Consider the following 15,385-nt stretch of genomic DNA (forward strand, 5'->3'; position numbering starts at 1 on the left):
CGGGCCTCGGTTCCCTCGTCCGGAAAATGGGGGGGGGGGGGGGGTTAAGACCGTGGGGCCCACATGGGACCGGGGCGGTGTCTTGGATCTACCCTGAGAAGCGGCGGGGCTCAGTGGAAAGAGCCCGGGCTTGGGAGTCAGAGGTCATGAGTTCGAATCCCGGCTCTGCCGCTCGTCAGCTGTGTGACTGTGGGCAGGTCACTTCACTGTGCCTCAGTTCCCTCGTCTGTAAACTGAGGATTAACTGTGAGCCTCACGTGGGACAACCCGATGACCCTGTGTCTACCCCAGCGCTTGGAACAGTGCTCGGCACATAGTAAGCGCTTAACAAACACCAACATCGTTATTATTATTACCCCAGAGTTTAGGACAGTGCCCGGCACATAGTAAGCGCTCAAATGCAGCCGTGCAGCATCTCCAATGATCCTTCTGCCTGCTGTCTTTGGAAAGGGAAAAATGGAGGGAGTCGGGGGAGAAACTAAGGGAAGGGAGAACACTTCAAGTAGCGCGCGGCATGACCCCCGTCATTCATTTACAGCCACATAAACCTCTTGGCTCTCTGAACTGTCTTTATAACCAACCTCTACCGGTCTGGACTTTTGTCGCTGAAATCAACTCTCCCCCAGATCCCAAAGACGAGACTTCTGGAGAATACAGCTTTTTTTTTTTTTAATCATTCAAATAGCAGCTCGATATCTGTTTCGAATCGTTTTTATACATGGTCGCACAATTTGAGGCTGGTTAAATACAATTCGTTGTCAAAATCTCTTGGAATTATTTCTAGATTACAATATGTAAGGGACCATGAACATATTTGGCATTTAAAGGGATGGAGGGGATTTGTGGATTTTTTTTTTTTTTTTTAATTCTCAACAGGCACTTACATGAGACGGGAAATTTGATTTTTTTTTTCCTCAGAGAAATCCACGTGTAAAACAGGTGCTCCAGGCCACAGTATATAGAATCTTTTGCCAGTAAAGAACAGTAGGTTGCTTACTCCTTTATCAAAGGGCCACAGTTCTTAAAGAAATGTAAATTTAGTTTAAGCTTACTCATAAAGTAAGGTAAGTGACGAGACGTGCGCTGACGTTTATATCAAAAGTCTCGGTGCACAAACGACCGAACCACGAGTGCAAGTAACTTCCACGCGGTCGGTCTGGTGCCTCCACCATATACGGGGCATCTGAGAACGGAGCCCAGTGTTCCCGAACGGGTGACCGCAACCTTTTTCTTTAGACTTTTTCAACTGATGACTTTAAAGACGACAAAAAATGACAAGAAAAAGGCGACCCGTGTGGTAATGAGGCTGTGAAATTTTTTACGTTGGGAATTTCCAACTGGCCAAAGATCCCGGTTTGGCAAAAAGCAGGGTTTATCTAGATCGGGATGACCGGGGGGGGGGGGGGGGGGCACCCACCCGACAGGTTTACCCCGAGAGGTCCAGAGGACCTGTCTGTGAATTTGACGATTGGGGGAAAAGAAAAAAGAAAACCTATTTTACATGGCAATTTTACCTTAATGTATCTGATTAGGAGGGGAAAAAAAAAAAGCCCTCAAGACCCGTCTGTGAATTTGAAGATCGGGGGAAAAGAAAAAGAAAACCCTATACTACGTGGCATGGCAATTTTATCTTAATGTATCTGATTAGGAAGAAAAAAAAAAAGCCCTCATGACCACAAGAGACTCTAAATTGCTAATCTCTCTCTCTCTATTCCCCCCTGCAAGAGGGCTCCAGGAAAACCCAGGGGAAGCTGCTCCTGGCCGTTGAAGGTGTACTTCGAATGGAACGTTAACTGGAAGAGAACGGTGGTGATTCCCTAACGCACCTTTTCTTTAAAAAGTTTTTTTTAGAAAATATTCACACCCATCCCCCCCGCCCGGAAGATGGTTACAAGAAGCCCAGGAAGCCATGGAATGGGAGACTCAGAAGCATTTAAAGAGATGTAAGCAGTTTCTCCACCCCAAATAAGACTTTCTAAAAGAACTCCACAAGGGTTAAACGTGTAATGCTGCAAATCCCCCGTATCGGCGGGGAATCAGAGGTCAGACTCCAACTTTTCTAATATGATGTGGATGCAGGTGTGCGGAGTTTGCAGACATGAGGCAATCAATCGAGGACAGAAAAGTCAAGGGAGAAGCTCTATCATCTAAATTCTAAGAAAGCAAAAATTATAAATACCAGCCTACCCACGTGGAAACACTTAACTAAGGTTTAAGCTTATGCATCCGAGTGCATGTCATCAAATAAAGGTGTGCAGTATAAAACGGTAGCTTAAGAAAGTTCCAGTGTTTCTGAGAAAGCACTTTGTTTTTAAATGTATATACAGACTTGAAGAATGTTTAGTAGTATGGTAAAATAATTGCAGCACTGTAAGATAAAGGAAGACAACTACAGATGGTATTTTGGCCTCTCTCTCTCCACAGGCTGCAAAGATCTTTAACCTACTGAACCCTCACAACAGTTTTCTCTGCCTCTTCGATTCACATTTCGGGCTGCTCGGCCGATGCCTGTGGCTCTGGTGACTCAAAGCGCTGGTGAAAGTTTGTTCTTTGCTTCCTCAATTTTTCAGGTGCTTTTCTCCACAGAATGATTTCCTAGGAAGAAATGCCAAGGCACAAGCGTCATCTACCGTGGCGGTTCGGAGGCCCGGGGCACCGTCCCACAGTCAGAGGCACAGGGGAGGTTTTTGTGGAAACTTCCAATGAGAAGAAAACCAAAGTGATAGGAGAAGGCTGAATTACTCCTTCGGCCATCTAAATATCAGAGTTCCGCACTGGACATAAAAAGCTCACTTCTAACCAAAGTCTTCATCTTCCCTCCCAAACCCCGTCCTCTCCGGAGCCCACACCGCCATCCTCCCTGTCTCTCGAGCCCGTAACGTTGGCAGAATCTTTGACTCGGCTCTCGTTTGACCCGCGTGTTCAACTCGTCACCGAATCCTGCCAGTTTCACCTTCGTAACGTCGCTCGCTTAAAAACCCACCCTTTCCTCCCCGTCCAAGTGCTGATTCAAGCACTTAGATCCCGCTCTGACTCCTGCATCAGCCTCCTGTCTCGCCCCGCTGCGGGCCCTACCTTCACTCCGTTGCCCGTATCATTTCTCCAGAAAAAGGTTCACATCTCCCCACTCCTCAGGAACCTCCAGGGGCCGCCCATCCACCTCCCCATCAAAAGGAAACCCCTTGGAGCTCACTCATCGGCTCGCCCCCTTCTATCCTACCCCGCTGATTTCCTACCACAACCTATACACTTTGACCTTCCATCGCCAACCTCCTCTATTCCGCCGCTGACCCTTCGCTCATATCCTGCCTCAGGAACCTCAGGCCCGGATCTCCCTCCTCCTCCATATACGACAGACCTATCTTCAAAGATTCGTTCCAGTCTCATCTAATAATAATGATGTTGGTATCTGTCAAGCGCTTACTATGTGCCCAGCGCTGTTCTAAGCGCTGGGGGGAGATACAGGGTAATCGGCTTGTCCCACGTGAGCCTCCCAGTTAATCCCCATTTTACAGATGAGGGAACTGAGGCCCAGAGAAGTGAAGCGACTCGCCCACAGTCCCACAGCTGACAAGCGGCAGAGCCGGGAGTCGAACCCATGACCTCTGACTCTGAAGCCCAGGCTCTTTCGACTGAGCCATGCTGCTTCATCTCTTCCGAGAAGCCTTCCCCTACTCCCTCGCCTACGCGCTTGAATCCGGAACCTTGAAGCCCTTGGTAGTCTCCTCTGCCCCACTGCAAGTACGTAACGATAACAGTTTAGGTCTTTGTTAAGCGCTTACTCTGTGCCAAGCACTGTTCTAAGCGCTGGGCAGATACAAGGTAATCGGCTTGTCCCACGTGGGGCTCACAGTCTTCATCCCCATTTTACAGATGAGGTCACTGAGGCCCAGAGAAGTGAAGTGACTTGCCCACAGGCACCCAGCTGACAAGTGGCGGAGCTGGGATTCGAACTCATGACCTCTGACTCCCAAGCCCGGGCTCTTTCCGCTGAGCCACGCTGCCTCTCTGTACATATCCATATGTACGTGTCCATAATTTAATATCTGCCTCCCCCTCTAAGCTGCAACCTCCTACTGGATTGTACTTCCTCAAGCTCTTAGCAGAGTGCTCTGCACCCGAGTGCTCCATAAATACGACTGACTGACTCGACTCTGCCCCTTGTCATCTGTGTGACCGTGGGCAAGTCACTTCACTTCTCTGGGCCTCAGTTCCCTCATCTGTAAAATGGGAATGAAGACTGTGAGCCTCACACGTGGGACAACCTCATTCCCCCGGATCTACCCCAGAGCTTGCGTGGCTCAGTGGAAAGAGCACGGGCTTTGGAGTCAGAGGTCATGGGTTCGAATCCCGGCTCGGTCACTTGTGGGCTGTGTGACTTTGGGCAAGTCACTTCACTTCTCGGTGCCTCAGTGACCTCATCTGTAAAATGGGGATGGAGACTGTGAGCCCCACGTGGGACAACCTGATTCCCCTGTGTCTACCCCAGCGCTTAGAACAGTGCTCGGCACATAGTAAGCGCTTAACAGATACCCACATTATTATCAGCAGCTTAGAACAGTGCTCTGCACGTAGTAGGCGCTTAACAAATACCAACATTATTATTCTATCATTTAAATACTAAAATCAAGAGGAGGACGTTCCCTCAACAGTGGAGCGCTCGAAGGATCTTCGAGGACCAGGAACGACACCCAGAGTCCTCGGTTTTCCTTGGGCTACCGGCAGACAGGAACATGTGCCAGGGTTTCCTGGTGCAGCTCGGGATAGGCAACGGGAGAAGACTGAAGAAGGAACAGCTAATACGCTCCCCGGCCCCCTTCCCCCGTCCATTTCTCAGCCCCACTATTCTTCCCTTGCTCTGCATTCTCTCCCTTCTCCTGCCTACCTACCACCAGTCCTGAATTGCTTACTATTTATAATAATGTAGGTATCTGTTAAGCGCTTACTATGTGCCGAGCACCGTTCTAAGCGCTGGGGGAGATACAAGGTCATCCATCGGGTTGTCCCACGTGAGGCTCCCAGTCTTCATCCCCATTTTACAGATGAGGTCGCTGAGGCACCGAGAAGTGAAGTGACTTGCCCACAGTCACCCAGCTGACAAGGGGCAGAGCCGGGATTCGAACCCACGACCTCTGACTCCCCGGCCCGGGCTCTTTCCACTGAGCCACGCTGCTTACTGTTTATCTCCTCCTTACTTTCCTGCCTCTCCCTCTCACCCTCCGCCGCCTTTCCGTTTTCTGGAATCCAGAGCGTGCGTAGACTTCTTCGGCCCTAAAGGTCCGACACGGTAAGACCGAACGTGAATGAAATAATCTAAACGTTTATCTTGCTCGGCGAAACAAAGTTCCCCTTCTCCGGCCTCAGATTTTATGAGGGCAAAGTTAAAGCCCGGTCAGTTTGGGTCTCAGCACACTACAGGCATTCCGTTCCATCCCTAGTCGCACGGTGGAGTGTAAGGAATCGATCGCCAACGTGGCTCGGCGGAAAGAGCCCGGGCGTGGGAGTCAGAGGTCATGGGTTCGAATCCCGACTCTGCCACCGGTCAGCTGTGCGACTGTGGGCAAGTCACTTCACTTCTCTGGGCCTCAGTTCCCTCATCTGTAAAAATGGGGATGAAGACTGTGAGCCCCACGTGGGACGACCTGATTTCCCTGTATCTCCCCCAGCGCTTAGAACGGTGCTCTGCACATAGTAAGCGCTTAACAAATACCGACATTATTATTATTATTGTTCAAAGCAACTCTGGATAAACTAGTCTTGCTAAGGAGAGCAAGGTATGCTACATGCCTTCCCTCTTTAATCATCCCGGGCCCCTTGACAGGGCTCCTCCTCACCCCAACGTCCGAGTTCTCACCGGCGTCGGACTCCCCCCCCCCTCCAATCTGGCAGGAAATCGCTAGGGGTCTGGCAGGGCTCCACTAGACAACACTACCAACCGCTTTGGCACCGTACCTGTTGCTTGAAGTACCGCCTGTCTTCCTCATCGACAAGGACTAGGTTCAGAAAGTATCTCACTGAAAATTTTTTGTTCACGTCTCTCATCGTCGGAGTTGGGTCGTACCCTGCCAGAAAGAGTCTTATGGGAATTGACTCCCCTTAAGAAAGGAAAAAAAGCAAAACAAAAACCAGACATTTTTATTTGGAAGTGATCCACGGTCGGTTCTCTTACAGTCAAGAATACTTTTACCCCAGTGCTACGAGGATAAAAGCACTATGAGGGAGAGTTTATCTTTGTCAGTACAGGCATTTCCTAACTTCTGTATTCACTCTTAGAAAACCAAGTATTAGTTTGGGAAAAATGGAGGGTGACATACTGCTGTAGAGTCCAAGATGAGACTAATTATTAGGGCCTTTTAAAAATAGCCTTTAGTAACTAACAGTTAGTTTCCCTGAGTGCCAAAGGGATGCAAAAAAGGGATTGTTAAAGTAGTCAAGAGGCAAAGTGTACTTTAACGCCCAACAGTGCTTTTCTAAAATATAACTCGGTCCCCCAGCGCCTCACGACCCCTTCCCTTGAAAGCGGGTTCCAAAACCACCACCATTCCTTCCGAAAACCCATTTCTCCTCAGAGTTCCCTCCCGAGGATCACCTCGAAACTGGCTTCGTGACCCATTTCCGACCTCCTTGTCTACTCGGAATCCCCCAAGGCCATTTAAGGATGGGGAGGCGCGGTCACCGTGCAGAACACTGTACTGAGCGCGGGAGACCACGGGGAAACTGAGTCTGCTCCGGCCCACGAGGGACCTGCCCAGTCTACGACCACCTACCTCCCTCGACAGCTCGGGCCCCTACGGTTCAGGGCGGGCAATCCCGTTGCCCCGATTGCGACTTTCCCCAGGCTGTTGGACAGACTTCCCTTCCCGGTGGCAGGGGGAAGGGTGAGGGCAGGCCTGGCTCCCCGGTCGTTACTCTCAGGGCCGGAAGCCCCTCGAGGGCAGGAGGCTTGTCTCTCGTTTGTTCCATTGTATTTATTGAGCGCTTACGGTGTGCAGAGCACTGTACTAAGCGCTTGGGAGAGTGCAAAATACCAATAAACACACTCCCTGCCCACAGTGAGCTTACAGTCCAGTCTCCACCGTGCTTTCCCAGGAGTTCGGTACGGGACCCTGCGCTACTGACCAACTGCTCGGCCGGGGACGGCCCCAGCCCGGGGTCGTCAGGCTCCCTCTGCTCCCACGGAGATGGGGGGGGGCTTCTCTCCCCGGCAAAGGCAGGTGGCAAGGAGGAGGCGACCGGCTCTCCGAGATTCCCCGGAGGCCGGGCGTTATTTCTACCACGATACCCCCCACAGCAGTGACTGAAAAGGAAGGTGAGTTACCTTTGACCGGTGCGCCATCCATTATTTCATACTTTGCGATTGTTTCGGTCTCCGTGGTAGTACTGGGCCCTGGTCGGACGATTTACAAGGTATCAACGTGACAGCCTCTGGAACCTCGACCCGACTACCCCTCGTCGGCCTCCCCCGTTAGCCTTCTGGGCTGTCTTCAGTCATTCAATCGTATTTACTGAGCGCTCACGGTGTGCGGAGCACTGTACTAAGCGCTTGGAAAACACAATTCGGCAACGGAGAGAGAGAGAGAGAGAGACGATCCCTGCCCAGCCAAGGGTCAATAGGGGCGATCGTTCATACCCAGCTTAACCAATCCACAGCTGCTACACTGAATGCGGCACTGTGTTTTCCGCCCATCTAACGAACAAAGCCTCGTTCTCCTTGTCATCGCAGTACATATTTCTCTCCTGGTAACAGTTTAGCTAACGTTCCTCACCAGAACCGAATCTCTTTTGGGAGAGTGTTAGCCTAGCTTATTCTGAAACTAAAGAGCTGTCTCGTTTTAGTTTTCAACCGAAACCGTCTCCCTGGAAACTCGCATGACATGGGTTTCTTTTTAAATTAGGAACAAAATAAAAACTCAGCCCTTGCATCGAGGTCCCCGAGGGTAAAGAAGCAACTATTTCCAACTAAAAACTAAAACAGGGATTGCCCTTTTAGGTGAAATAGCCAGCGCGAGCCAAGCGTAGCCCGGTGAAATGCGATCATTTTTAGAACGTGGGGTGGGGGACGGAGTCTTAGAGAGCGTCACGTTAAGGACGTGCTCATCCGACGCCACACACGTTAATTAGCACAGCCGTTTCTTCCAAAACCACATTACACTGAATCCAGAGAGATGCGTGTGGTCGGAAGAACGCGAGCCTGCTGGGGAACCTGGGGCAAGTCGCTCCACTTCACTGGGCCTCAGGTATCCCGTCTGTAAAACGGGGATTAAGACTGTGGGCCCCACGTCTGACCCGATTAACTTGGATCCACCCCGGTTCTCAGGACAGTGCCTGTCACATAGTAAGCGCTTAATAAACACCAAAATTATTATTATCATTTAACATCCCCAAATTCTGCTGCTGGGTTCTACCCGAAGTCCAAGGTGTAGATTCGCGTCGTTTTAAAACTGACTTTGCTGAGTTCAACATCCACCGCTGACTTTGTAACATCCTCGCTACGTGGAGGTGCATCGCTCCGGCTCTTCTCTTACAGTACTGAAGTGGAAACTCTGACCCAGGGAAAGTGTATCTTCTGACCATAAAATCTCAAGAATATGCTAGTTGATCACAAGGCCAGAAGGCCAGAAATGATATGCAGGGCTTCTATCCAGAATCACCAGGCCTAGACAACGTTGCTTTTGGAAAATTTACATGCAGTAATTTTAGCACAGAAAGATAAATGTGTTGAGATTAAGTGACATACTTGGGAAATAAAGATTTCTTTTTCTACTAAAAACTTAGAGACTCCAAAAGGCACCTGAAATGAGACTCTGTAGTGGAAAGGAACAGCCTTATTCAAACTCTGCAGACGTACCCAGAAAGATACTTGGACTTCTTGGGTCAACTTACCAATGCCAGTGATCTCTTTTTTGATCAGTTGTAACTCCATATGCTGGATTTTGATTCTTACTAATAAGAAGTAAATTTTTCCCACAATCACATCCTTTAAGTGATACCTTAGGAAAAGGGATACATTTGAATTTGCCAAACCAACAAGTTAACTGCCTTCCGAAAGATTTCTCCCCCCAATTTAAAACATTTAGAAGGTCTATTGTAACATTAATTTGATCCATCTTAAAAATAACCACATACCGATTATTTGGGACAATTTTTTTTTTTTATCTGAACGAGCGGAAAATAATGCTTATTTAAACTATTTTACCGACGATGTGGGGGGAGGGAGGCGAGTAAACATTTCTCGGGGGGGCTTCTAAGTCCTCTTGTACTTCTGTAGAGGATACGTATAGTGTTTTCATTTTAAAGAGCTAAAAGCACTCCCTGGAACCTGAAGCATAAGACTGTGCTCATTCTGGAGCATTTGATTTCACTAAACCCAAAGTGGTCCTGCTCAAATACTGAAATGCCAGTTCTAAACTCATTTCTACTTTGAAATTGTTATATAATTCCAGTCTTTGGGTTGGATCCTCTCCCCAGATGATCCCAGGCTGCACCTGCCTTTGCCAGAGAGTCACGTAAACACTGCCTGCATGTTTCCCTCTAAAAATAGCACCCGCAATGTACTTAAAAGAATTCCAATTTCAGGGCTAGACATTACCGTTTCACAGTGTCATCTTCCAAGACAATAAGCTCTAAACTGCTTTGGCGCTACAGCTATTTCATTCCTCCACCCCATTTTAAGATCACCATGTGGAATTTGCGCTTACTTGGATTTATTATATTCAAATTCTATGTGCAGACAGTCCTCGATGCCCACTTCCATCTTAATAGAATTGTTAACATCAGGGTAGGTAGCAAGCTGGTGAACAATAAGATCATATTCTTTTACCAAGTCTGATAGTCTTCTCACTATTGTCACTTTAAGAAAATACCTGCAAAATAAATAGGAAGGATCAGGTTATACGTCCATGATGAATTTTAATTTGTTTGGTCGAGTAAAGGAACACAGGGATCGAGGACAAATTCAGGTGGGTTTTTTACCCCCCAGAGGGGGATTTTATAAAAAAAAAAAAAAAAAAAAGCATGGTACTTTTCGGTCACTAGGACTGCCCCGGATAACAATTTATTCGAAAAGATATGGGACAAAGGTTTTCCTAAAATACACCTAAGATCTCTGGGATTCCCCTAGCCCTCTGGACCGTAAGCTTATTGAGGGCAGGGAATGCGTCCAGCGACCCTGCTGTACTCTTGTACTCTCTCAAGCAGCTTAGTTACAGGGCTCCGCATCCTGTAAGCGCTCAGACGCCACCCGTCGATTAAATCTCGCTCTCCAAATCTCTCCTCACCTCACTCTTCTAATACGATCAGTGGAATTTAAAAGGGAGAAAACTTGTGAAGAAAAATAGGAAAGTTGGGCCCTGAGTTTAAACCCTATTGGAGATTTCCTATGATGTGATTTTCAGAACTGATAGAGATGAACAGCCTTTACTGTCGGGCACAATTAGACGGTCACACAGCATATCGGACAGGGGGCTTACCGGGCTGGGGGGACCCCACAATATGTACAGAATTTTAAGCGTTGGGGCGGGACTTTTCTTGATTCGTACTTAACAAGCTAGAACTATATTCTGGTTTAGGAAAGTAATCTGAGGATTGCCATGGGACCTAAAAAAAAATGGTAAGATGAGCTTTAGATGTTTTTTTGTCTCTGAATCTGTTCGAAATTACCGAGGTCCGGTCGGGAACCTCACCGTGAACTCATACCTCAGTCGGACATTGGCTCCGATGAAAGATTCATATGGCTTTTCAACCTGCATGAACTCAAAGTCGTAACTTCTGCTCTGGGTCAGTTCTCCAGGTAAGGCCAATTCTTTCACTAGGTTAACAAACTCGTGGGTGTTACTCTTGTCACTGAAGAGCTCTAGGAAATTAAAAAAAGCAAAAATCAGACCAGTAGCACTACTAAGCGAGACGACTGCTGCCTGTTGCATTCATCCGATCGTATTTATTGAGCGCTTACTACGTGCAGAGCACTGCACTAAGCACTTGGAATGGACAATTCGGCAACAGATAGAGACAATCCCTGCTCAGTGACGGGCTCGCAGTCTAAACGGGGGAGACAGACAACAAAGCAAAACAAAACAAGACAACATCATACAGCAGACAGGTCTGGGCATTCTCCCCCCTGCAACTTTAACAAAATCCTCTGATTTGCATTCAATTCACCAAGCGGCCGTTCAAATCTGAGCGTTCGACATTGTTGGGAGGGCGGCTTCTTAACCAACGTCGCCATAGGAACACTTTCCAACACTGCAAACTTTCCGGCATTGCAAAGTTGTTTATAACTCGCTTCTGTAAGGATTCCGCACTGTGACGAGGAGGCAGTTCTCTGACCACGATGGGCGGGGGGGTTACCTTCTTAAAGACGCCCGTACCAAAGGAAACAACGTGAATAAGGGACCTGAGCCTTGACGAATACCACGCAGGTCGGCGCGGTCATTTAATAATGACGACGATAATAACGACGCCATCCGTTATGCGCTGTACTAAGCGCTGGGGTGGATCCAGGCAAATCAAGTTGGACACAGTCCCTGTCCCCCGGGGGGGTTCACTGTCTCAATCCCCATTTTCCGGATGAGGTAGCTGAGGCCCAGAGAAGTGAAGTGACTTGCCCAGGGCCACTCGGCAGACAGGTGGCGGAGCCGGCATTAGAACCTGATTCCCCTGTATCTCCCCCAGCGCTTAGAACAGTGCTCGGCACATAGTAAGCGCTTAACGCATACCAACATTATTATTATTATTAACCCATGAGAAGCAGCGTGGCTCAGTGGAAAGAGCCCGGGCTTGGGAGTCAGAGGTCATGGATTCGAATCCCGGCTCTGCCGCTTGTCAGCTGTGTGACTGTGGGCAAGTCACTTCACTTCTCTGGGCCTCAGTTACCTCATCTGTCAAATGGGGAATTAACTGTGAGCCTCACGTGGGACAACCTGATTACCCTGTATCCACCCCAGCGTTTAGAACAGTGCTCTGCACACAGTAAGCGCTTAACAAATACCAACATTATTATGACCCTCTGCCCATCCACTACACCATCCCATCGCCTTCTATTCAGACAGATGCACGATGTGGGAATGAGCGGTCGGCCGCGTTTCGGGAAGGCACTGCTCAAGGACCATTTTGCCGCGTTTTGGGAACTGACAACACTGAACGCTATTCATTCGTGTTTACTGAGCGCTTACTATGTGCAGAGCACTGTACTGAGCGTTATCACAGATGCAGAACCTTGCGCTTAGAAGAGATAACACCGGGACCCTCCAGGCTTGACAGACGCCGCACTCTTGTGCTCGATGTTTTCTTCCAGCCCTGCGGTGTGGAACAACGCTCCTTAATCCCTCAACGGTGTTCTCGCCAGAACGCGGGATGGAAACGCGCGCTGTCGGTAGAATCTGCTCTATCTGCTATATCTTCAACGTAAAATTCTGCCATTTCGGGAAGACGATCGCTAATAATCACGATACTGGTTAAGTGTTTCCTGTGTGTCAAGCACTAGGGTGGATCCAAGACAAAGGATTCACTCACTCGGTCAGTCGTATTGATCGAGCGCTCACTGTGTGCGGAGCACTCTACTACGTGGGGGAAGTACTCTATAAATTCATTCATTCAATCCTATTGATCGAGCGCTCACTGTGTGCGGAGCACTCTACTACGTGGGGGAAGTACTCTATAAACTCAACATGAGCAAGACTGAGCTCCTCATCTTCCCTCCCAAGCCCGGTCCGCTCCCAGACTTCTCCGTCACCGTGGATGGCACGACCATCCTTCCCGTCCCGCAGGCCCGCAATCTCGGTGTCATCCTTGACTCGTCCCTCTCGTTCACCCCACACATCCTATCCGTTACCGAGACCTGCCGGTTTCACCTCTACAATATCGCCAAGATCCGCCCTTTCCTCTCCACCCAAACGGCTACCTTACTATTGCGGGCTCTCGTTATATCCCGGCTAGACTACCGTGTCGGCCTTCTCTCTGACCTCCCTTCCTCCTCTCTCGCCCCGCTCCGGTCTATTCTTCACTCCGCCGCCCGGCTCATCTTCCCGCAGAAACGATCTGGGCATGTCACTCCCCTTCTTAAACGACTCCAGTGGTTGCCTATCGACCTCCGCTCCAAACAAAAACTCCTCACTCTAGGCTTCGAGGCTCTCCATCACCTTGCCCCTTCCTACCTCTCCTCCCTTCTCTCCTTCTACCGCCCACCCCGCACGCTCCGCTCCTCCGCCGCCCACCTCCTCGCCGTCCCTCGGTCTCGCCTATCCCGCCGTCGACCCCCGGGTCACGTCCTCCCGCAGTCCCGGAACGCCCTCCCTCCTCACCTCCGCCAAACCGATTCTCTTTCCCTCTTCAAAACCTTACTTAAAAATCACCTCCTCCAAGAGGCCTTCCCAGACTGAGCTCCTCTTCCCCCTCTACTCCCTCTGCCATCCCCCCTTTACCTCTCCGCAGCTAAAGCCTCATTTTCCCCCTTTCCCTCTGCTCCTCCACCTCTCCCTTCCCATCCCCACAGCACCGTACTCGTCCGCTCGACTGTATATATTTTCGTTACCCTATTTATTTTGTTAATGAATTGTACATCGCCTCGATTCTATTTAGTTGCCATCGGTTTTTACGAGATGTTCTTCCCCTTGACGCTGTTCAGTGCCATTGTTCTCGTCTGTCCGTCTCCCCCGATTAGACCGTAAGCCCGTCAAACGGCAGGGACCGTCTCTATCTGTTGCCGACTTGTTCATCCCAAGCGCTTAGTACAGTGCTCTGCACATAGTAAGCGCTCAATAAATACTATTGAATGAATGAAATTCATTCATTCAATCCTATTGATCGAGCGCTCACTGTGTGCGGAGCACTCTACTACGTGGGGGAAGTACTCACTAAATTCACTCATTCATTCATTCATTCAATCGTATGTGCCGATTTGTACGTTCCAAGCGCTTAGTACAGTGCTCTGCACATAGTAAGCGCTCAATAAATACTACTGAATGAATGTTGAGCGCTTACTGTGTGCCGAGCACTCCACTAAGTGTTTGGGAAGCACCGTTCGGCAACAAAGAGACCATCCCTGCCCGCCACGGGCTCACGGTCTAGAAGGGGGGGGGGGGGAGACAGACAGCAAAACAAGTAAACGGGCATCAGTAGCATCACTGTAAATAAAAAGAGTTATAGAAAGCAACTCATCATTAATAAAAATAAACGGAATTTATAATTATAGGTACCTATATACCCACGGGCTGTGGGGAAGGGAAGAGCAGAGGGAGCGGGAGCAGAGGGAAAGGGAGGGCTCAGTCCGGGAAAGCGTCCTGGAGGAGGTGAGCTCTCCGCAGGGCTCCGACGGAGGGGAAGTGTGCCGGTCTGGCGGAGCCGATACCGATAAAATGGTTGATCTGCCGGGCCCCAGAACAACGTCCCAAGAACCGGCCCGTGCACGAGCCCGCTCGGTCCCTCGCTAGAGTCCTCCCCTGATGCAAACTCGGCCAAATGGCTGACAGGGAGATGGTGGTGAAATGGGCCAAAAGCCCCACCTCTCCAGAGGAGCAGATGACGGGGAGAAACCGGGTAAAGTGTGGGAGGGAGCCCCCTCGTTCCTGGGGTTCCCGGGGGCGGCTAGGGAGCACCCACTCAAGTTGGTGACTCGACGGCATAAGACAGGACACGCCAAGCACGGTACTAAGCGATGGAGCGGACATAAAATAATCAGGGCAGACGGTCCCTGTCCCACAAGGAGACTAGAGGGGGAGACAGACATTAATAATAAATAAATTACGCAGAGGTCACTTCACTTCTCTGTGCCTCGGTTCCCTCATCTGTAAAATGGGGATTAAGGCTGTGCCTCACGTGAGACAGCCTGATGACCCTGTATCTCCCCCAGCACTTAGAACAGTGCTCTGCACCTAGTAAGCGCTCCCGGGGGCGGTTAGGGAGCACCCACCGGCTGGCCCGGCCTCCCCAAACCTCCTGCCTATCACCCGGGGGGGGGGGTGACGTTCACCCCCGCATCGCGAGAGGGAAGGGCAGAAGCTACTTTTCCAACTTTTCCAACGTTAGGACGGTTCGGAAGGTGGATAGGGATGAGGATTGGCCGAAGCGGGGAGAAATGAGCTGGGAACAGGAATGGAGAGCTGACTAAAGCGAATGATGATAATCATCGTAAACTGCGGCGTCTGTTAAGCACCCGCTAGGTGCCAAGCACAGTACGAAGGGCTGGAATGGACGCACGATAACCAGGTCAGACACGCTAAAGAAATAAAGGAGGCCTACTTGCCTAGAATGGTAAGATACTCCTTAACCGCCCCCTCCGAATACAACTTGGTTGTTGTGTTCACTGCTATCAATATCGAATTCTTTCATATTAACTTCACTTTCATTACGTTCCCACGTTGAACTTCTGCTATAGGCTGTCTTCCTCTTT

At 49.7% G+C, this 15,385-nt stretch overlaps 1 protein-coding gene across 1 annotated transcript in view; it reads right to left on the bottom strand.

Moving 5' to 3' along the window:
- Window positions 1–652: 652 nt before the first annotated feature.
- Window positions 653–15,385, bottom strand: part of VPS26A (VPS26, retromer complex component A) — a 39,662-nt gene continuing 24,929 nt past the window's right edge. Inside the window, exons 4-9 of the mRNA XM_029060187.1 lie at window positions 10,696–10,852; window positions 9,699–9,863; window positions 8,884–8,990; window positions 7,319–7,387; window positions 5,953–6,095; window positions 653–2,595 (exon numbers count right to left, since the gene is read on the bottom strand). Coding sequence (XP_028916020.1) covers window positions 2,482–2,595; window positions 5,953–6,095; window positions 7,319–7,387; window positions 8,884–8,990; window positions 9,699–9,863; window positions 10,696–10,852 — 755 coding nt within the window. The 3' untranslated portion in view covers window positions 653–2,481. The remainder of the gene's footprint in view (window positions 2,596–5,952; window positions 6,096–7,318; window positions 7,388–8,883; window positions 8,991–9,698; window positions 9,864–10,695; window positions 10,853–15,385) is intronic.

The sequence above is a fragment of the Ornithorhynchus anatinus genome, chromosome 3 (genome assembly GCF_004115215.2).
Source record: "Ornithorhynchus anatinus isolate Pmale09 chromosome 3, mOrnAna1.pri.v4, whole genome shotgun sequence".
Classification (NCBI taxonomy): Eukaryota; Metazoa; Chordata; class Mammalia; order Monotremata; family Ornithorhynchidae; genus Ornithorhynchus; species Ornithorhynchus anatinus.